Source organism: Myotis yumanensis, unplaced genomic scaffold (assembly GCF_028538775.1).
Source record: "Myotis yumanensis isolate MYYU_CA2020_CCGP unplaced genomic scaffold, mMyoYum1.0.hap1 SCAF_5, whole genome shotgun sequence".
Lineage (NCBI taxonomy): Eukaryota > Metazoa > Chordata > Mammalia > Chiroptera > Vespertilionidae > Myotis > Myotis yumanensis.
This window is the reverse complement of record NW_027223756.1, coordinates 89,817,935-89,839,508: the sequence shown is the minus strand read 5'-3', so window position 1 is coordinate 89,839,508 and position 21,574 is coordinate 89,817,935. Positions and strand designations below refer to the sequence as shown.

At 53.7% G+C, this 21,574-nt stretch overlaps 2 protein-coding genes across 7 annotated transcripts; both read right to left on the bottom strand.

The window, feature by feature from the left end:
• Positions 1-2,031: 2,031 nt before the first annotated feature.
• ANKLE1 (ankyrin repeat and LEM domain containing 1) lies at positions 2,032-5,472 on the bottom strand. The gene is made up of 9 exons (XM_070416362.1): positions 5,404-5,472; positions 5,177-5,329; positions 4,681-4,786; positions 4,453-4,591; positions 3,459-4,208; positions 3,171-3,348; positions 2,747-2,906; positions 2,511-2,640; positions 2,032-2,255 (listed from the first exon to the last, which is right to left on the bottom strand). The coding sequence occupies exons 1-9, from the start codon at positions 5,463-5,465 to the stop codon at positions 2,083-2,085; spliced, it is 1,851 nt and encodes a 616-aa protein (XP_070272463.1). The 5' UTR covers positions 5,466-5,472; the 3' UTR covers positions 2,032-2,082.
• An 886-nt stretch (positions 5,473-6,358) lies between these two features.
• On the bottom strand, positions 6,359-14,887 carry BABAM1 (BRISC and BRCA1 A complex member 1). Of its 6 annotated transcripts, none has more exons than XM_070416350.1 (10): positions 14,807-14,887; positions 14,304-14,409; positions 13,559-13,900; positions 12,813-12,871; positions 12,030-12,150; positions 11,844-11,922; positions 10,207-10,231; positions 8,673-8,802; positions 8,426-8,512; positions 6,359-7,732 (listed from the first exon to the last, which is right to left on the bottom strand). In XM_070416350.1, the coding sequence occupies exons 3-10, from the start codon at positions 13,847-13,849 to the stop codon at positions 7,529-7,531; spliced, it is 996 nt and encodes a 331-aa protein (XP_070272451.1). In that variant the 5' UTR covers positions 13,850-13,900; positions 14,304-14,409; positions 14,807-14,887; the 3' UTR covers positions 6,359-7,528. The 6 variants fall into 6 exon arrangements, with proteins under 6 accessions (XP_070272451.1, XP_070272456.1, XP_070272452.1 ...); XM_070416355.1 differs by having other exon boundaries at positions 6,359-7,233; XM_070416351.1 differs by having other exon boundaries at positions 13,559-13,895.
• Positions 14,888-21,574: the final 6,687 nt, after the last annotated feature.

Below are 21,574 nucleotides of genomic sequence, written 5' to 3'. Positions count from 1 at the left end.
ATCCAAGCCTCCGGACCTGTGCTGGCTGACCATAGGGCAGGGGGGTTCCCCTGAGCCTCAGTTTCCCCATCTGCAAATTGGGCTGATGCAGGTGCCTGCCCTTCCAGGATGGCTTCCCCAATTTCCCCTTCCTCCTCAGAACACTGGGGTGCTCGGGCAGTATTCCCAGAGCAGAAGGAAGAAAGTCGGGGGGATGAACTCCTTGTCGCTGTAGGGGAGGAAGAGGTCCACATGGAGGCTGAGGTGAGGATCACCCGATGTCGCATGGGATTAGAGGAGCCATAATGGAGTGCCAGCTGTATACAAGGCCCCGTGCTGAGCTCACTGAGTCCCCTTCACCCCAAGTCACACAGCAAGTCAGTGCCTCTTCTGTCCCATTTTACCTTTCAGCTTGGTTTAGAGTGGCTTTTGTCATGAAGGTATTTATTCTGAAGCCACCAAATCATCTTCTGTCCAGCAGAAGGGTCTCCCTGCCCCATGGCCATGCTCCTGTTCCTCTGTGTTTTATCCTAATGTTTGTATATCTAGGCACGCTGGTGGTTTGTGAGGATGGCAGGAGACAACTGTCCCCTTGGTTACTGCCGGTTGGGTCCTTTCCCCTCTGGTTTATGCGCCACTTTAGTCCAGTGGCTCTCACCAGGGGCACAGCTGTTCCTTGGGAAATTCTGGAGACAGTTGGGCCACATCTGGGAGGTGGAGGGCGATAGTGACCCCTGGTGGGTGGAGTCCAGGGATGCCTCCTGGCGCCTTGCGATGCACAGGACAGCCCGCACCCCCGAAGGAACTGGGCTGGAGCATCAGTGGAGCAGGGGCTGGGAAACTCCGTTAGACCAAGCCCATCTCTTTGGGGATTTTGGAGGTCTCTGGACTCTTTCCTAGCGACCTGTTTGCGAATTCCTGGGTAGATGACACCGTTTTAATTGCTGTCACTTTATCAGGAGACTTGGTGTTTGGGAAGCTGCTCGGCTCAGAGAGAGGTTTCTTCAGTTCCATTAGAATGGGGGAGCCCAGGCCCGCTCTGGAGGCTGGGAGGGGAAGCGGGGGTGGGGTGGGGGTCGCATCATGGGCTCTAAAGTGGAGGAACCTGAGTGGGTGAACCTCCGTCCAGGTTAGAGTCGAACTACGGAACTTGGTTAGCCGAAGCTGCAATGAGGAGGAGACAGTGAAACCAATGAGGCAGCCGATTTCCCCAAGTCCCTAACGCACTGGACGCTCTGAAGAAACAACTTCTGGAAAACATAAATGATCCCGCCAGCACCTCGCCAGCGCCACAGCCTGGCATCTTACTGAAACTCTTTGCAAATGTGACTAATCCGAAATCACAGAGCACCACCAGAACTTGGGGTTATTGATCCCATTTTATGGTGGCAGAAACAGGCTCAGAGAAGCAATGCCAGGAAGCTTGCATTGCACAGTGACCCCCAGGGATGGTGTCTTATACCCACAACCCACCAGCTCCCTAGCCCTGGCCTATCACCAGACACACTTGGCACCTTGAGACTCAGGGCACTGCCCTTACCCAGGAGACTTTCCACCTGGGTCACCTCTGGCTCTGAGTCCCATCCGATCCCCACAATCCCCTGAGGCAGGACCTCACTGGCCCTACTGAGGACACTGAGGCTCAGACAGACAAGTGACTGGTCTGAGGTACCACCTCTGGCAGCAGCAGGACCCAGCTCTTGAACTGGGTAGCTTCCCTTCATGTAGCTGAGGAAGCTCCCAGCCCACAGTGTGGGCCCCCCGTGCCTGGAAGATCAAAGTGGACTTTGTCTACACAGACAGGCCCAAACTGCCAAAGCCCCGGCACGTTCCAAAGTACTAAATGTTTCAAAGAACCTTCTGGTCCACTTGTTCTCCTCCCATGATGGGGAGTTCACTACCTCCCCAGCAGTTCCATCTGTAACAGAGTCCTCCCTTAGCTTGAGGGGGAGGTCTTCCCTGCTTCTCATCCCCCCCCCCCCCCCCCCCCCCGCAACACCAACCTTCTAGAACCAGAGGTGGAGGGCTGCTTTCAGCACAGGGCAGCTGCAACATTCAAACACCCTGACCTCCACCCGGCCCGGATGGGCAATTTCCCAGTGCTCAGCCACAGGCCTGGATGTCTTGGGGTCGCAACTCTCGCTCGCCCTCAGCCAGGAAGACAAGGAGGGCGCGATGCAACAGATGCACTCCCAAGCGGCGGCGGCGGCTGGGTGACCAGCTCGCCACCACTCCATAGCAGTGTCCTTGTTTCTGGTTGGTCAGTGTCTGGATCCCTGGAGAGATTGGGAGTGAGGTCACAGGGGTAGCCTCAGTGAATTCCAGGTAGAGAAATGTGACAGTGAACCCACTGTGTGTTCCCCTTAAGCAGGTATAAACCCATGGAGCAAAATATGTGCATATGAGGTACATCACTGGTGCTCAATAATTGCTCATTGAACAAATTAACAGCCCTGAGAGGGCAGGGGTGAGGGAATTGGTAGAGCAAGTGCCTTTCCTGTGACCCTTCCCCCCACAAGCCAGGCACCCACCTAGAGCCTCCACAAGACACGCCTCTCGAGTGTAAGCCTCCACAGCGACCACATGCTGGAAGCAATGCAGGGACACGACTCCACGACCACTAGCCCAAATGTCCAAGATCTGGCGCACTTTGGGGCAGGCCTAGGGGGCCGGGGCAAGGTCAGGGGTCTGCCTCCCAATTCCCTTCTTCCTCTACCTGCCCACGGCCTGGCTGTCCCTGCCCTGACCCTGGTACTTATCCTCATACCTGCTTTCCTGACCTCCCACGGTAGCCAAGGGCCTCCCAGAGGTGAACATTGGGCCGGGCCCGGGTCCCCTTGCCCACATAGAAGATGGCGTGGACGAAAGTCCGAAGGCATTCAGCTGGAGTTAGTGAGGAGGCTCGTGCTGGCAGGTTCCGAGTCTCCCTGGATGAAAAGGCTTGGCTCAAAGAGGAAAAAGTGACAAGAGTAGCCCTAGAGAAACTCTCTAAGGTCACAGGGTATATACAACTCACATCCAGCGACCCACAGTTTATAAGGCAGCGCCCAAAGACACTCAGCGGCTTGAATTAGTTCCAACTGCCTTTTCTAGATGAAGCTTAGGACCAGAGAGAGGGGTCAGTTCCCCTCGGAGGACGTGCATTTATGTAGGAACCAACCCCAGAATGCCCAGCTCCCACTTCTGAGTACCTGGGGTCCAGCAGCAGATACGTGAAACTGGACTTCACTACCCCCTCCCGCCACCTTCTGCTGGGATCCGGCTGCTCAAATTGCTGGGCAAGTGCATCCTCATCTGCCTGGGCGTCTGGGATTCGGCCTGTCCTCAGGGCCTCAGTCAGCTCTGGGCTGTGCCCTGAAAAGTCTGGGCCTGGGAGGGGAAACTGAGTCAAGAGAGACAGAGGAAGGGGTGGTTCCCAGAGATGAAGAGAGAAGTGGCACGGAGAGCCGGGAGTCTCCGGATGCCCGGAAGGGACTAACCAGGAGCAGCCTGGGCTTCTTGGAGTCGTCGGAGGTAATGTGGCCGGGTGAAGGGCGTGACGGGGCCTGGGCTCTCACCCAGAGCCCGGAGCCTCTGCAGCAGTTCCAGGTCAGACATGACTGGCAGACACCCGCCAGAGCGGACTGGGTCCCTGCCCCCTGTGGAATGCACCTCGTCCTCCGTCAGCCAGAGGGCGCCCCCCTCACTGTCCAGGGACGATTGGTCATCTGTGAGGAAGTGGAAGTCGAGGGGTCCAGGCAGCGGTTGCGGAGGGGGGCTGTGGGCTGGGCTCCTCTCTGGGAGGGACGTGTGGGAATGGGAGGTCAGAGTCAGGGCCTGTAGGAGGGCTTTTAATTCGGCCTCCTTGTCCGTCATGATGGCTCCATGTTCCGGCTGTGGGGTGTCCGGAGACTTTAGCCTCCTCTGGGATGGTCGGATATGAGGCAGGAGTTGTTGCCTGGGCAATGGCCCAGCCCGGGGGTATGTATGCGGGGCTGGGTCCTTGGATCCAGAAGCCTCGACTGCTGTGACGAAGGAGGCATCTGAGCTGCAGTCCCAGCACCCAGGGGAGGACTCCAAGCCGCCATCCTTGTCAGCAACTTCAGGGCAGGCGAGGAGGCTGGAGGGTCCAGGGCTAGCCTCCAGGTCCCTGTCCCTGCTGTCCCTGCTGCCCAGGCCCGTGGAGTCCAGCATCACACTGGGAGGTCCAAAGGGGCTGTCATCCAGCCCCTTTCTCTTGAGGGCTGAGCCTGCAGCAGAGGATGGGAGTTGGGGTCGGGGGGTGGGGGGGAGGGGACGGGGCAGAGATGGGAGTTGGATCAGCAACAGGTGGCTGGAGTCAAAGGGAAAAGAGAATGAGTGAAGGCAGCGAGAGCTGACCAGAGACCCTGGACGTGAGTCAGTCAGGACCAGCGGGAGACGGTGGAAATCAGTGAGAGACACGATAAGCTGGTCCCTAGGCCAAGCCGCTGTCTCCCCACAGGCCTCACTCACCGCTGGGCGTAGGCTCCGGCTCCTGGGTCTCTAACCGGGTCCGGGGAGGGGTCCTAGTCAGCTTTGGGAGCTCCCTCAGGACGCGCACACAGTCCTGGTGCCCTTGCTGTTCTGCCAGGTCCAGTGGCCGGAGTCCATCCTGCGGAGGCGCGATCACCACCGAAGCCCTCTTTCCCCCCTTCCTCCCGCTCTCCAGGTCGGCCCCTCCGCTCCTCCAGGGCCCCTCACCTGGTCGAGCAGCCGGGGGTCGGCTCCCTGGCTCAGCAGCAGCTCCAGGCTGCGGCTACAGCCCCAGGCGGCGGCCACGTGTAGCGGTGTCAGCGCCTCGGCCGATCTGGGGCAGGAGCCGAGGGGTGTCCTCGGACTCTGTCCCCCATCTCCACCCTCCAGCCTGAGACACCCTCGGAACCTAGATCCTACGCCCTCGGCCTGGGACTCAAATCTCTGCTCTCTGACCCTAGAGATTCCATCCCTGGACCAGAAACTTCGATCCCCATTTTGGCCCGAGCGCAACCCCATCCCTCACCCTCATTCTGGGACCCTCGCCCTCGCCCTTTGGGCTCTCAGGATCCCTCCCCGAGTTCCACAAGCTCCTCCCTGGGGTGCCGAATCCCCACCCTTGGAACGTGGGATGCACTCTCCGGGACTCCGAGGCCACGCTTTCCGGCTGGGGAGCCCCCTTCCCTACGCGGAAGGCCCCGCTCAGAGCCCAGACCCGCCTCACCGCACGTTGGGGTTCCCGCCTCGACACAGCAGAGCCTTGAGGCAGCGCAGAGCGCGTGGGTGCCGGGCTCCCGCCGCCAGGTGGACAGCTGCCGCGCCGTCCGCTAGCACCAGGTTGGGGTCCGCGCCGCGGCGCAGCAGCTCCTCCACAGCCCTGCGATCAGGGGGTCAGAGTGGACCGCCACCCTCGCCCCCTGCCCGGTCCGCCCGCCCCGGTCCCGTCCTCACTGCGGCTCCTCCTCCTGCAGCGCTGCCCGCAGCCGCCAAGCCAGCTCCGCTGCGGCGCCCATGCCCGTGCTGTCCCCAGCCCCGAGGCCCAGCCTGACAGGTTCAAACTTCCCGCGGTGACCTTGTGCGCACGCGCCGCCCCGCCCCGGGCTCCGGTCTCAGCACCCGGGTGCCCGGGAGGGTACCCAGCCAGGCTTCCCCGCGCCGCACCTGCCTGGCACACTTTGGGATTCGAGCTTCAGTGCCCACTCAGGTCCGCGACCTCGAGCGGTGCTCGTGCTCAGGGAGAGCCTGGGCGGGTGGAGGCCGCCGGGTGTGCCATTTTCTGGTCTCAAAACGCGGACACATCCTGCTGAAGGGGGCGGAGCTACGACCCGGTGACTTGGAGGTGCCCACGCCGAAGAGGCCTCCATTAGCGCGCAAATTTAATTATCAGCTCCCGCCTCTAGCTCCGCGTCGCCTGTTTGCAGTCTCGGGGAGCCAGGAGGTCGTGCCTTTGGGGCACTGGGCCTTAGTGTTCCCATCTGCAAAATGGGAGAATCCCTTCCAGGCTGGTGTGATGTTGAGCCAGCGTTTCATCACAGGGTCCGGGCACACGGGTGCCCAATAAATGCTATGGGAAGGAAAGCTGTTGCTCAATAAGGCCATTTTAATTTTATATGGAACTGAGAATCTATCTGGTAAACTTCTTTCACTGTTGCTCATTATCCAGATAGTTGAGTAGTGGCCCTGTTGTGCCTGTCTTGTCTCCCTTCTGGGGAGCATCCACACTATATCCTGGAACCTGTAGTCCTCCCCTTCTCAGGAGAGGCTTGATCCAGGCCTGAACAATCTGAATATCCCAGAGCTCTGGCCCATGACCCAGGCAAGGCCAGCAGTAGGGGGGTTGGGCAGTGGTCACAACTGTCAACCAATCGTCATGGTGCCAAGTCAATGCCAACAGAAATCCCCAATGTAGGGTGCAGTGAAAGAAGATACTTTATTCAGAGCAAACATCTCGAAATAGAACAACACAGCCCTCTGGCAAATTGTTTCAGCTCCAGGCAAGGAATCAGTCTTTAGTGGAAAAGGAACAAGCATTGCCCAGCCATAATCAAACTTATATAGGGAAGCCCCAGCCCCTGACCCTTAATTAGCCTGTTCTCATGCAAATTACTACCCCAAATCATCAGTTTGATTGGCCCAAAAAGCACTAAGGAGTGGAGCCATTCTGATTCATCAAAGATGCTAACAGAGCTAAGAACCAGGTCACAGTTCAATTCCCCATCAAGGCATATGCCCGGGTTGTGGGCTTGATCCCCAGTGTGGGGCATGCAGGAGGCAGCCAATTAGTGATTCTCATCATTGATGTTTCTATTTCTCCCTCTCTGAAATCAATTTTATATATATATATATATATATATATATATATATATATATTCTTTAAAGATGCTAACAGAGACTATAGTTCCTCAGCTCCGATTGGACAGAGGGGTTATCTCCATCCTGTTGGTTGAAATATGATTCCAGGAATTCCTTTATATGAGTTGGCTCACCAGCAGGAACACAATGCTGGCAGGCAGGCAGGCATTTCAGTGCAGAAGGCAGATAGTTCTCCCTGAAGCTGGGTTTGCATGAGAGGCAAAGGTTCCTGGGCTCCTTTTGTTTTTTAACATGAGACCAACTAGCCACCAGGAGCCCCTTTTGGTAGGTATTTTTCCGCCTCCCGGAATGTCTGAACAGCTGGATGTAGGCAAGCCTGAAGCTGCACCATGGCTTATCCGCCAGAACCAAGCGATTCCCCTTGCTGTTCATTGGGTGGGTTTTCTGTCACCTTCAACCACGAAGATCCTAATTAACACAAGGCGACTGGTGTGGACCTCGGTTAGAGATTTCTCAGGTTTTATTCTGGTGACAAAAGTCACACAGGGAAGAACACATTACAATTGGCAAACTGGGGACTGAAATATGGACTGGGAATCATGGGTGTCCACAGTCCTGGGTTGCTTCCTGGAATAATGGGTTTCCTTCCAGGGCTCCGAAGTAACCAAGTGCTTCCTTGAAGTCCCCCAGGGGTCCCACGGAGCGGAGTTTAAGAACCAGCACTCTAGGTTTCGTGGTACCAGGTTGGACGCACAGGGAAGGTTCAGACAGTGGCCTCAACCTCAGTGGCTTCCTCCTCCTCCTCCAGCAGGCTGTAGGAGGCATGGCTCTGGCAGGGCCGTTGCAACGGGTGAGCCAGCAGCTTAGCCATACAGTTGTGCAGCTCCAGGGCTGGCCCAGCCAGTGCCACCTCATACTTGTAGCTGGTGCCCTTGGTATCCAGGCTGCCCATGAAGGCAAACATGTCCTGTGGGGCCAGGGAGGGACTCTTCAAGCAAGGGCTCCCTGCCAGGCCTTCCTTGCCCCGGGAGGGCTTCCCAGAGGAGGAGGCACCAGGGGTAGGTTCTTAAGGGTGAAGAGTTTTCCAGGCAGAAAACATTCCTGCCTTCAGCAAACACTCTATGCTCCCCGCCCCGTGTTAGGGACACCGACAGGTCTCAGCCTTGGAGCCTCCAAACTGGAGTCAGTTGGAGGCTCCAAGGGGGGCTAGTAAACTACCCCCCAGTCCCCATGCTGATCTTCCTGAGGAGCAGGGAAGGCTGCCCTCAATAGACACTTTTGGTTTAAATATTGAGGTATGAGTAGGAGCTGGCCTCAACACCCCCTGTTCAGCTGGGTAAACTGAGGCTCAAAGAAGTAAGTGGCCCACTTGAAGCCCCACAGCTAGTTCAGGGCTGGGACGTGAATGACCAGCAGAGTCTGGGTAGGCAGGGAGGGAAGGGTGCTCCAAGAAGAGGGCACAGCCAAGGCAAAAGCAGGGAGGGAGAAGCAGGCCCCCGTCACAACAGACCCCCTGAGCTCCCAGCAGACCGCGTGGAAATGGTTGTCAAATGACCGAATGACCAGGAGCCAGAAGTTGGGATCCCTGAGACCCAGGGTAGATGGGTTCTAAGACGTCCCATCTACACCCACCTGTCGCCCACACCTGCCACAGCCTCACCTTCCAGCTCATCTCCTCCTCCTTCTCGTCGGTGCCATTGTGGATGTAAACAACATCAAAGAAGAAATATGGGCACTGGAACATTTTCTGCAGGTCAAGAACACCAGCCTTTGAGACTCAGTGACCCTGTGCTCCATGACAATTCCCCAGCATCTGCCTCAGACTCGGAACCTGCCACAGGTGCCCCAGTCCTCTGCTCAGGAAATCCCTCCTAGTGTCTCACCACCCTCTCCCAGGCCTCAGTCACCTTCATGGGCTCAGTCAGGGAGAACTGGGGCTGGCAGGGTGGACGGCTGTAGACAAGGATGGTACGGACCACATATGGGGGTGGGATCGTCTGCACATTCTCCGTGACTGGCAGCTCCGTCTTCTGTTGACTGCACAGTAAGGGGACAGATGAGAACAATTCTGGGGGTCCCTCCCTTCATCACCTTTGGAGAGCCAGCTCCTTGCTGGGCATGCAGAGCCCCACCTGTCCCCTCCCCAGTTTACTGGTGTCTTTAAACCTTCCCACATGCTGTTCTCTCTGCCCAGAGCACCTCCCCAGCCTTACTCTCTGCCTGACCTCTTCTGTTTTGCTAAACCCAAAGCTGAAGCCTGCTCCGCCCACCCTGAGTGTCCCCCATCACCTGGAGTTGGCCCTGCCCCATCAGGCCAGGAACTCTTAGGAAGGGACTTAATCTTTTATCTAAATCAAGACACATTTCCCTACTTGGCCACAACTGGATCTCACGGGCAGAGGGCACTAGGCAGAGGGCAAGGTCCTTCCTATGTAAAAAGCAAATCTGGTCCTTCACAAGAAAAAAGCCAACTTCCTCATAGAAAAACCGGTAAAGGGGACAAATAGACAAATCACTACAGGAATGCCAAACGGCTTTAAAATGAATGAAAGGCTCAGAGAAAAGCTCTATCACACAAGCAGAGCTTTCAGCAGCATGATCAGTCCGGCCAGGGGAAATAAACGGTTAATTTCTGAGGCAGTACTTTGGCAGTGTCTAGCAAAATAATCCCCCCCTTAATCAAGTATGTCCTCTACTGTGAGTTTACCTCATGGGTTCACTTGCAAAATTTGCTGAGATGTTTGTACCAAGTTAATTAAAGGCAACACAAGCTCTGTGCCCAGCATCAGGGGCTGGTGAAAATGGAGATTAGAATAGTAGGGCCCACAAACTAAGAATGGATTTATATTTTTAAATACCTGGAGGGGGGAAAATCAAATGAATATTTCATGACATGTGGAAATGACATGAAATTCAGTGCTTATCAATAAAATTTATTGACACACTAGAGGCCGTGCACCGGTGGGGTCCCTCGGCCTGGCCTGCGGGGATCGGGCCGAAACCGGCTCTCCAACATCCCCCAACAGGCCCGGATTGCGAGGGCTGGTCTCGGATGACACACCCCAGAACTGGGCTGCTTCCTCTCTGGTTCAGCTTGCATCACCCGAGAACCACACCTGCCAAGTCACGCAGCTCAGCAGCTCCTGCGTTGAGAGTCTGCCCCCTGGTGGTCAGTGTGCATTATAGCTACTGACCAGTCCACCGGTTGCTTAGGCTTTTATATAGAGAGATGGCCACGCTCACTGTGTCCATAGAGTTTGTGGTTGCCTTTGGATTCCTAAGGCAGAGTCAGTTGTTATGATCTGCAAAGCCAAACACATTTACTATCTGGCTTTTTATAGAAAGAGTATGCAGCCTCCTGGGCTACAACAATGGTGTGGAGGGCCATGGGCCACCATAGGCCTAATACAGAGGGTGAGATACGGGGAAGAAAGGACTTACATGAGGCTGAAGAGACCTTCCATATCTGGTGGGGATGCTAAGAACACAGGCGGCAGAGCACGGGTGGGAAGGGTGCATGACTCCCCTCATCCTGATGCCAGGAGACCCCAGGTGCCTCAGAACCTGGGGCCAGGTCCCACTGTGCAGGAAACCGTGTGTGACCCCAGCCCCGTGGCCTGAGCCTGTTGTCCTCAGCAGAGATCACAGACGAGGGGGCTGACATCAGATGCCCTGAAGACCATTGGTGATTCAAAACGCCCCTTCCCCTCAGGCCAGGGCCACGCCCCTTACGAAGAGCTATGGGTGCTCCTGTTCCCCTCCTCCCAACTCTCACACATTTTCTAGCTCACAGGGATGATATTTTATCTAAGTTTTGAGCTGCATGTGAGCCTTTCATGTTCAAATTAGCATAAAATGTGATGTAGTGCCCTAGCTGGTTTGGCTTAGTGGACAGAGTGACGGCCTACAGACTGAAGGGTCCCGGGTTCAGTTCCAGTCAAGGGCACAGGCCCAGGTTGCGGGCTCAATCCCCAGTAGGGGGTGTGCAGGAGGCAGCCAATCAATGATTCTCTCTCATCATTGATGTTTCTCTCTCTCTCCCTTTCCCTTCCTCTCTGAAATCAATAAAAACACGTATTTTTTAAAAAATGTGATGTAGTGGTGACTGTGACTTTTCAGTCACATATTCGCATTTTTTGAGCAAATGGCACCAAATGTATAATTGGCCCTGCACGGAATGCTCCCCCTGTGGGCAGTTTTGACATCCGGAGTCCAAATCAGCTGGTTTTGCTTCTGTGTTACGACTTTACCTCGACAGGGACCCATGGGGTAAGAGGTAGCCTGCCTCTCATTTTACAGATGAAGAAACTGAGAGCCTGGGGAGCATTTGAGATTTTGCTTCCTGGCAATGTCATCAGCTTGGCTCAAATAAACTCTCTTTTTTTGTTAATCCTCACCTGAGGATATTTTTCCATTGATTTTAGAGAGAGTGGAAGAGAGAGGGAAAGACAGAGAGAAACATCAGTGTGAGAGAAACACATTGATTGGTTGCCTCCTGCACTTGCCCTGACCAGGGCCCCGGCCGGGGAGGAGCCTGCAACCAAGGTACTCGCCCTTGACTGGCATCAAACCCAGGACCCTTTGGTCTACAGGCTGACGCTCTATCCACTGAGCCAAACTGGCTAGGGCTCTCTTTCTTTTTAAAATCCTCACCCAAGAAGTGAGGATATTTTTGATTTTAGAGAGTGGAAGGGAGGAGGGAGGAGGAGGGGGGTGGGTGGGGAGAAAAACATTGATGTGCCACAGACACATCGATTGGTTGCTTCCCATATGTGCCCCGACCAGGGGTGGGGATCAGAAATGCAACCTAAGTACATGCCCTTGACTGGAATCTAACCCACAACCCTCCAGTGTGCAGGCCAACGCTCTAACCACTGAGCACACTGGCCAAGGCTCAAAAGAAACTGAAAGCCAGAGAGGTGACTGGCCCAAGCCTGCTGCAGCAGAGCTGAGATCTGGACCTGATCCAATGTAAGTTGGCTCCCTCCAAGCTCAGGCTTCCTGGGTTCTGGGTACAAGACAGGCCAGCCTCCCACGCCGCCCCCTGCCCCCTGAGGTGCCTCTGCCTGGAAGGATACTGAAGTTGGAGCAGGAGGCCGTCTCTAGGTCGTAGAGGCAGCTGCAGAGCTCACGGGGGTCGGAGGTCAGTCCAGACAGCTGTGGGGAAACACAGGCCTCAGCAAAGTGCTCTCTGCCCCCAGGGGGTCCCAGAGCACCCAGACTCGTCCCTACCCCCAGGGTACCCCAGGGTGCCCCAGCCTCACCCAGGCGGTGTCATCGTTCACCACCACCAGTGCAAACTCATGGCTTTTGTCAATCTTGTGTTTTGTCCGCACAAACATCTCAATCATCTTCTGGGAGACATTGAGAGCATTGGTTTTGGAGCTGGAGAGGGACAGAGAATGAGGCGGGTGGTTAAGGAGAGTCAGGCCTGGGGGCGAGGCATATCCCCTCACCTGTCCATCCTGGGGAACCTTCCACCAGCCCTACAATGAGGCCCTGGCCCACGTCACACAGTGTGGGGGGGGGGGGGGGGGGGGGGCGGGGAGGCGGGGGGATGCATGCTTGTCTTCAGTATCTCCCAGAGCCTCTCAGACCCTCTCCAGGTTCTGTTGCTCAACATCACAGAGCCCTGCCTGCTCAGGGCAAGGGCCTTTGGGGTCAGCTAAGCATGAGTCTGAATTCTTGCTCTACCTACTTGCTATGGTCTCAGGCAAGTTACTCTGCTCCTCTGAGTTTCCAAGTCATTGCTATGACATTGATTTTAGAGAGTGGAAGGGAGGGGGGAGGAGGGGAGAGAGAGGAGGGAGAAAAACATTGATGTGCCACGGACACATTGACTGGTTGCTTGATACCTCTCACATGCTTGGAACAGAGCCCGAGGGCCACCGCTGTACCATTACCAGTTACTGTCGCTATGCTCTGATTCCGCCAGGCCCCGAGCCAGACCACAATGGTGTGAGTCTGAGAGAGAGAGCCCTGTGTTTTTCAGGCTGGGCCCCTCCAAGTTGTAGCTACACATTCAAGCCCTCAAATGTCCCTCTCACCCGTTGAACGACTCCAATTTTGGCAGTGACATTTCCTCGGACAGGTCCAGGCAGATGATCTGCAATGAAGTTGGAGGGTGGTGAAGGCACTGTGACTGGCAGCCCCTGGTGCCTGGATGTTAACACCAGCCCCCACATGCTTGGCCCTCTTTAGGCAGACCTGTCTGAAAGGTGGTAAGATGACCCCCAGTTCCCAGTCAAGCTATCCACTTTGGAAGTTGGTGGCCAAGGGGAAAGAGCGCTGGACCAGAAGTCCAGGTTAATAAGTGAGTAAGCAAACAAGAGAATACGTGACACAGAAACAAGGAAATAAGGGTATAATGGGTTGAACTGTGGCCCCCAGAAGATATGTTTGCCTAGAACCTCAGATGTGACTTTACTTAGAATTAGAGACCTTGATGATGTAATTAAAATAAAGAAATTGAAAGAAGATCATCTGATCCAGTGACAAGTATTCTTATGACAGACAGGAGACACAAAGACAGAGAGGGGAGGGCCATGTGAAAACAGACAGAGATGGCAGTGATCAGCCGCAGCCAAGGATGCCTGGAGCCCCCCAAAGCTGAACGAGTAAGGAAAGACCCTCCCCGAGAGCCTCCGGAGAAAATGGGGTCCCTGCCAACATCTTGATTTCAGACTTCTGGTTTCCAGGACTGTCAGAGAATAAATTTGTTTTTTTCAGCCCCCCAGCTCACTGTAATTTGTTGCGGCAGCCCCAGGAAACTTACGGCCAAATTCTCACTTACCACCTTCTCTGGACAGTTGACCCTTGGTGTCCGCACCTGGACCTCAGGGGCTGGTGGGGGCACCTGCCAGGGCTTGGGGCCAGCTCCCAGAGCGTTCGGGGTCCCATCATCCGCACTGGCCGCCTCACCCTCACCCTCACTTCGGCTTCCCACACTGGTCTGGGCCCCCAGTGCCCGGTCTTCAGCCCCCTCAGGGTTGGAGCGTGTACGGGGCCTTGGCTCCACTGACTGCTCTTCCTCCTCCTCCTCCTCTTCTTCCTCGGTGGGGCTGCTGGGCTCTGCCACCTCCATGGCTCCTGAGTGGCTGGATGAAGCAGGGATGGGGGAAGCCAGAATTCTGCCCTTAGGAATTTCAGAAACATTTGGTTACCCAGAAGGATAGGGCACTTGCTGCTTACCGACTATGAGTCACTTCTCTCAGGGCCTCAGTTTCCTCATCTGTAGAATGGGTGCCTTTACACTTATCAGCCAAGCATCCACTCTAACTTAAGGTAACAGCCTCCATGCACACTTCTGTAGTGAAAACAACTACAAAGCCAGTGAACACAACTGGCTACTGTGAATGGCTCAGGAATGGGGACATGACCCAATACAGGCCAGCGAGGGGCAGCTCTGAGACTTACAACACTGCCATTAGGGGAGAGGGGCTCCTTAGAGTTGCAGAGCTTGGGAGCTACAAGGAGAGAGTTGCTAGGAGCCTCCTTAGCCTCCAAGAGAGGAAAGAGCCGAGGGGAGTGATGCTCACCCAGAGAACAGCGGGCAGAGTTCTGAGCACCTGGAACCAGTCTATACGCCACTAATTCCCCTTTCTTGCTTCAGATAGATTGAGTTGGGTTTTCTGTAACCTGGAACTGAAAATGTCTTGGTAAATAAAGGAATCATAACCTCTAGGATTCTCCCCCGTGGACGCTGGGCTGCCTAGGGGGTGTCTGTACATGGGGGTGTCGGCACAAGCGAGGGGCGGGGATCTGGGTGCCACAGGACCCTTTGAGGAAAGGCAGGACGCCAACGGGACAGCCTGCCTGTCTGGGCAATGGGTGCGGGCTGCCCGGGATGGTCTCTGAGCGCCCCGCAGCCCCACAACCTCCAAGGAACTAGCTGTAGAAGAGGGGTGGAGGCTAGGCTGCGGGAGAAACCAGAGCTGGGAACGGAAGCTTCCAAGGAGGCAGGCGGCTAGGTCCCGAGGGCTACGGGAGCTAGGCCTCGAGGGACGAGCCCCACACGCTTTCAACACCCGCTTCTGCTCACCGTAGCCTCAGCCTCCCTCCGACTGGGCTGCCGACTCGCTAGGAAGCCGCCATCTTCGCAGCCGGACGTGGTGCGGCGCGGGCGCGACGCCTCCTGGGAAATGTAGTCCGGCGGGCCGCGGGGCGCGTGGAACGGTGACCTGGCCCAGGCTGAAGAGTCTCGGAAGCTGATAGGTTGGTGCTTCGCTAGGGGTGAGGTTTGGTAGGTGGCGAAGGGATACGTAGGGCGGGATCTTGAATCTGATTGGCTAGAAGCTAAATGAGGCGGAGTTTTTATTTCGGCGGAATCAGACTACGCTGGTCCGCGGTTCCAGGCATAGGCTGGGATGAACCGAGGACAGTGGGCTTTCGTGGACCAGGCTCAGCGGGATGGAGAGGGCCTAGCTGCAGTGTGAAAGGCTGCGTGGGACAGGATTGGGCGGAACTTATTTATTTATTTGGGGGGGGCGGGATTTAGAAGAGGCGCGGCTGATTTGTGGGCGAGAGGCGGGGTTTTGCGGCCTGATGTGGGCGTGGCCCAGGCCCAAGGCCCCTCCCAATTACTTAATTCTTCTTGTTTCATATATATTTGCAAAAATAAAAAATACTGCCCTAGCCCTGACTGGTTTGGCTCAGTGGATAGAGCGTCGGCTGCGGACTGAAGGGTCCTGGGTTTGATTCCAGTCAGGGGCATGTACCTTGGTTGCGGGCCCAGCCCCTGTCGGAGGTGTGCAGGAGGCAGTTGATGGATGTTTCTCTCTCATCGATGTTTCTAACTCTCTATCCCTCTCCCTTCCTCTCTGTAAGAAATCAATAAAATATATATATAAAAAAAAAATACTGCCCTAACCGGTTTGGCTCAGTGGATGGAGCATCAGCCTGCGGACTGAAGGGTCCCAGGTTTGATTCTGGTGAAGGACATGTACCTTGGTTGCAGGCACATCCCCAGTAGGAGGTGTGCAGGAGGCAGCTGATTGATGTTTCTCATCAATGTTTCTAACTATCCCTCTTCCTTCCTCTCTGTAAAAAAAAATCAATAGAATATATTTTTAAAATATATTTTATTTATTTTTTACAGAGAGGTAGGAAGAGGGATAGAGAGTTAGAAACATCGATCAGCCACCTCCCGCACACTCCCCACTGGGTATATGCCCGCAACCAAGGTACATGCCCTTGACCAGAATTGAACCTGGGACCCCTGAGTCCGAAGGCTGACGCTCTATCCATTGAGCCAAACCGGTTAGGGCTAGAATATATTTTTAAAAAAAAGAAAAAAAATGCTAAGACAGAAGGCTGACTTGTGAACACATATAATATAGAGATGATGTGTTATAGAATTGTACACCTGAAACCTATATAATTTTATTAACCAACGTGATTCCAATAAGTTCAATTTAAAAAAATTTAAAAATAATCCAGAACTATTTTAAACCACCCTTCCTTTTTCAGGCACACTTCTTCCCTTAGCCCCAAAACTATTTAAAATCTACTCTGACTTTTCTGCAAAGGGTTTGCCACCAGAACACAAGTGTCAGGAAAGCCACTGCTAAATGTAAGCCAACATGGGAAAGGAAAAGACTCATATCAACATCATTATCGTTGGACATGCAGATTCTGGCAAGTCTACCACTACTGGCCATCTGATCTACAAATGTGGTGGGATGGGCAAAAGAAATATCACACATGTGAGGAAGCTACTGAGATGGGAAAGGGCTCCTTCAAGTATGCCTGGGTCTTGGATAAATAAACTAAAAGCTGAACCTGAGTGTGGTATCACCATTGATACCTCCCTGGGAAAATTGAGACCAGTAAGTACAGTGGGGCCTTGACTTACGAGTGTCCCGACTAACGAGTTTTTCAAGATACGAGCCATCTCTCGGCCGATTTTTTGCTTTGAGTTGCGAGCTAAAATTCGGGTTACGAGCCAGCTTCAGATACCCCACCGCTAGTTGGCGCAGCGAACGTCACAGTGAACGTCACACCATCGGCCCAGCATCATGTGTCTCACTCGTTCACTGTTGATTTGACATACGAGTAATCTGAGTTACAAGCTCTGTCATGGAACGAATTAAACTCGTAAGTCAAGGCCCCACTGTATTATGTGACCATCATTGATGCCCCAGGACACGGAGACTTTATAAAAAACATGATTACATGCCCTAGTTGGTTTGGCTCAGTGGATAGAGCCTCAGCCTGTGGATTGAAAGGTCCCGGGTTTGATTCTGCTCAAGGGCCCATGCCCGGGTTGTTGCTCGATCCCTAGTAGGGGCCATGCAGGAGGCATCCCTGACATTTCTTATCTTTCCCTCTCCCTTCCTCTCTGAAATAAATAAAAATATATATTTAAAAAAACATGATTACAGGCACATCTCAGGCTGACTATGCTGTTCTGATTATTGCTGCTGGTGTTAGTGAATTTTAAGCTGAAAACTCCACGAATGGGCAAACCTGTGAGCATGCCCTTCTGGCTTACACATTGGATGTGAAACAAGTAATTGTTGGTGTTAACAAAATGGATTCCACTGAGCCATCCTATAGCCAGAAGAGATACAAGGAAATAGCAAATGAAGTGAGCACCTACATTAAGAAAATTAGCTACAACACTGATACTGTAGCCATGGTGCCAATTTCTGGTTGGAATGGTGGCAACATGCTGCAGCCAGGTACTGACATGCCTTGGTTCAAGGGCGGGAAAGTCACCGGTAAAGATGGCAACACCAGAGGAATCGTGCTTAAAGCTGCATTGCATCTTGCCACCAACTCATCTAACTGACAAGCCCTTGTGCCTGCCCCTCCAGGATGGCTACAAAATCCGTAATGTCGGTGCTGTCCCTGTGGGCTGAGTAGAGACTAGCATTCTCCAGCCTGGCCTGGTGGTCACCTTTGCTCCAGTCAGTGTTACAACTGAAGTAAATTAAAGTGTTGAAATGAACCATGAAGTATTGAGTGAAACTCTTCCTGAGGACAATGTGGACTTCATTGTCAAGAATGTATCTGTGCCCTGGCTGGTTTGGCTCAGCGGATAGAGTGTTGGCCTGCAGACTGAAGGGTCCCAGGTTCGATTCTGGTCAAGGGCATGTACCTGGGTTGTGGGCACATCCCCAGTAGGGGGCATGCAGGAGGCAGCTGAATCAATGTTTCTCATCGATGTTTCTAACTCGCTATCCCTCTCCCTTCCTCTCTGCAAAAAAATCAATACAATATATATCCTATCTAATAAAAGAGAAACATGGTAATTAGCCGTACGGCCGCTACCCTTCCCATTGGCTAATCAGTGAGATATGCAAATTAACTGCCAACCAAGATGGCGGTTGGCAGCCAGGCAGCTGACGCGAACAGGGAGGCTTGCTTGCTTCAGTGACGGAGGAAGCCAAGCTTCCCCGCCTGCCTTGCCGGCCTCTCAGCTGCACTCTAAGCAACATTGTAACAAATATAGAAGCTAAACAAAACCCCAGGCTTCAGCCAGCAGGACCGCAACATTGTTTCGAATACAGAAGGTAAACAAAGGCCAGAAACCTGCTTTCAGCAGCGGAGGTGTCATAGCTGGAGCCGAGCCTCAGAGCTAAAGCTGGCCCAGAATTTTTAAAAAAAGGAAAAAAGGACAGGTTGGGAGCTTCAGTCACCCGCCAGCCTGAAAACGGCCCTCAGCCCCTCACCCAGGCTGGCCAGGCACCCAAGCAGGACCCGCACCCTGATCCAGGACACCCTTCAGGGCAAACCAGCCGGCCCCCACCTGTGCACCAGGCTTCTATCCTATATAGTAAAAGGGTAATATGCCTCCCAGCACCAGGATCAGTGGAGCAGCGAGGCCTCCCGGCACCGGGATCAGCGTGACAGGGGGCAGCGACCAAACCCCCTGATCGCCCTGCGACTCTGTGTGTGACAGGGTAAGGAGCCCCACCCCCCACCCCCGATGGGCCCTGCTCTGTGCGTGACAGGGGTGGCGCCTCAACCTCCTATCGACCCTGCCTTGAGTGTGACAGGGGGCAGTGCCCCAACCCCCCAATCAGCCCTACCCTGAGCGTGACTAGGGGTGGCATCACAACCTCCCGATCCACCCTGCTCTGTGCATGACAGGGGGTGGCACCCCAACTCCCCAATCTGCCCTGCTCTGAGCCCGACCAGGGGCTGCACCTAGGGATTGGGCCTGCCCTCTGCCACCCGGGAGCAGGCCTAAGCCAGCAGGTCGTTATCTCCCGAGGGGTCCCAGACTGTGAGAGGGCACAGGCCGGGCTGAGGGACCCCCTCTCCCCCCCGAGTGCACAAATTTTTATGCACCGGGCCTCTAATATATATATAGAAAAGAATGTATCTGTGCCCTAGCCGGCTTGGCTCAGTGAATAGAGCGTCGGCCTGCAAAAGGGCACATGCCTGGGTTGAGGGCTCGATCCCCAGTAGGGGGCGTGCAGGAGGCAGCTGATCAATGATTCTCTTTCATCATTGATAATTCTATCTCTCTCTCTCTCCCTCTCCCTTCCTCTCTGAAATCAATAAAGAAATATATTTAAAACATAAAGGAGAAACTAACTGTATTAAAGGTTACCAAAATTTAAAAAAAAAAAGAAAGAAAGAGTGAGGATGTCAATTTTCCTGGGTACCCAAGTCAGAGAAGTACAATTTCTCTCTCTCCATAAGCAGGAAGATCCAACCTCCTAGCATCTGTCAGTGGGACTGGGAGGATCCAGGCTACTCCAGTCTCTGCACATTTAATCCAACTGCAGAAGGAAGGACAGGGTGTTTCAGGCCGAGGTTGCGGCATGGCCAAAGGCCTGGGGGTGTGAGAGAGCGGAGAACCTTCCGCTGTTCATGGAGGGGGCCATCATGGATATAGCATGGAGCCTACATGGATGCAAGCAGCACGTACAAATTTTTTTAAATATTTTATTGATTTTTTACAGAGAGGAAGGGAGAGGGATAGAGAGCCAGAAACATCGATGAGAGAGAAACATCGATCAGCTGCCTCCTGCACACTCCCCACTGGGGATGTTCCCGCAACCAAGGCACATGCCCTCGACCAGAATTGAACCTGGGACCCTTGAGTCCACAGGCCAATGCTCTATCCGCTGAGCCAAACCGGTCAGGGCGCACGTACAATTTTGAAGGGCTTTGAATGCCAGGTTGAAGAGCTTGAAATGTTTCCCAAGGGCATTAAGGAGCCAAGGAGGGAGTATGAGCAAGGGAAGCAAATAATCAGATCTCTGTCTCTGGGGCCTGGGTGGGGAAGGGAGTGGACAGGGGTGGGGGGCCGGGCTGGCCTCAAGGTGGGACAAGAGAGGCGTGGGCTGTAATTATGGGTGAAGACAAGAGGTGGATGCAGGAAAAGTGGGCAGGATGTAAAAACCATGTAGCTCTGAGGAATTCAGCATTTTGTAGGAGAAACAGCAGCTGGCAGAGGAAGCAGACATGGACTGGTGAAAGAGCACAAGGAGTGCATGTTGCTCCCGGCCGGTGTGGCTCAGTGGTTGAGCATCGACCTATGAACTAGGAGGCCATGGTTCCATTCCCAGTCAGGGCACATGCCCGGGTTGCAGGCTCTATCCCCAGTAGAGAGCTCGAAGGAGGCAGCTGATCAATGATTCTTTTTCATCACTGGTGCTTCTCTCTCTCTCCCTCTCCCTTCCTCTGTGAAATTAAAAAAAAAAAAAAAAAAGAGTGCGTGTTGTCATTCATTTCCCTGATGGTGCCTGGCCACATGCAAATTGCTTGTTAAAACGCCATGACACAAGAAGAAAGAGAGCAAGATATTTAAAACCTATTTGAAGAAATAATGACAGAAAACTTCCCCTACCTGGTGAAAGAAATAGACTTACAAGTCCAGGAAGCACAGAGAACCCCAAACAGAAGGAATCCAAAGAGGACCACACCAAGACACATCATAATTAAAATGCCAAGAACAAAAGACAAAGAGAAAATCTTAAAAGCAGCAAGAGAAAAACAGTCAGTTACCTACAAGGGAGTACCCATACGACTGTCAGCTGATTTCTCAACAGAAACTATGCAGGCCAGAAGGGAATGGCAAGAAATATTCAAAGTGATGAATACCAAGATCCTACAACCAAGATTACTTTACCCAGCAAAGCTATCATTCAGAATTGAAGGTCAGATAAAGAGCTTCACAGATAAGAAAAAGCTAAAGGAGTTCACCACCAACAAATCAGTATTATATGAAATGCTGAAAGGTATCCTTTAAGAAGAGGAAGAAGAAGAAGAAAAAGATATTAATTGAGCACTTGTCAAGTGCTGGGCAAATAAAACAGGCAAGACTGATTGGATATTTCCTGTACCCATCCTGCAATCTAGGTGTGAGTTTTGACTGGGAATGGAACCCACAACCCTTTGCTGCACAGGATAATGCTCCAACCAACTGAGCTACCTGGCCAGAGCCAGCTCCTAGTCTTTGTAAGGTCTGGCTATTTAGTGTTTTCTTGATTCTGGCAGGATTTTCATTGCTTCCAATAAACTTCTTTTTTTTTTTCTCCTTAAAAACAAAACAAACAAAAACTCCATGACACTGTAGGTAAATGCTATATTTATTCCCCATTTTACACATAAGGAAATTGAGGCTCAGAGGTAGAAGAGCCGTGGCCTTGGAGGCTGAGGTGAGGAGGGACAGACGTCTCAGGAGCTGGGCACATGTCCCCTGCTGGGACTGGAGGAAGGCATTGTCCTCGAAAAGGAAACTGAACAATAACAAGTCATGTGACCAGGGGAGGGGGCTTCCTGTTTCCCGGCCCCTCCCAGGCCAGCATGGGCAGCCCTGGCCTGAGCGAGCAGTGGCCAGTGACCCCAA

What these genes read in the sequence shown, in the direction of transcription:
- ANKLE1 (XM_070416362.1), bottom strand. Translation starts at nt 5,465, where the DNA reads ATGGGCGCCGCAGCGGAGCTGGCTTGGCGGCTGCGGGCAGCGCTGCAG. An exon ending in ACCCCCGGCTGCTCGACCAG is followed by an intron (nt 4,592 to 4,680) that starts GTGAGGGGCCCT and finishes GCGCCTCCGCAG; the next exon opens with GATGGACTCCGGCCACTGGA. An exon ending in AGAAGCCCAGGCTGCTCCTG is followed by an intron (nt 3,349 to 3,458) that starts GTTAGTCCCTTC and finishes TTCCCCTCCCAG; the next exon opens with GCCCAGACTTTTCAGGGCAC.
- BABAM1 (XM_070416350.1), bottom strand. Translation starts at nt 13,849, where the DNA reads ATGGAGGTGGCAGAGCCCAGCAGCCCCACCGAGGAAGAAGAGGAGGAG. An exon ending in TCAACTGTCCAGAGAAGGTG is followed by an intron (nt 12,872 to 13,558) that starts GTAAGTGAGAAT and finishes ACTTCATTGCAG; the next exon opens with ATCATCTGCCTGGACCTGTC. An exon ending in GGCCTCCTGCTCCAACTTCA is followed by an intron (nt 10,232 to 11,843) that starts GTATCCTTCCAG and finishes CATCCCCACCAG; the next exon opens with ATATGGAAGGTCTCTTCAGC.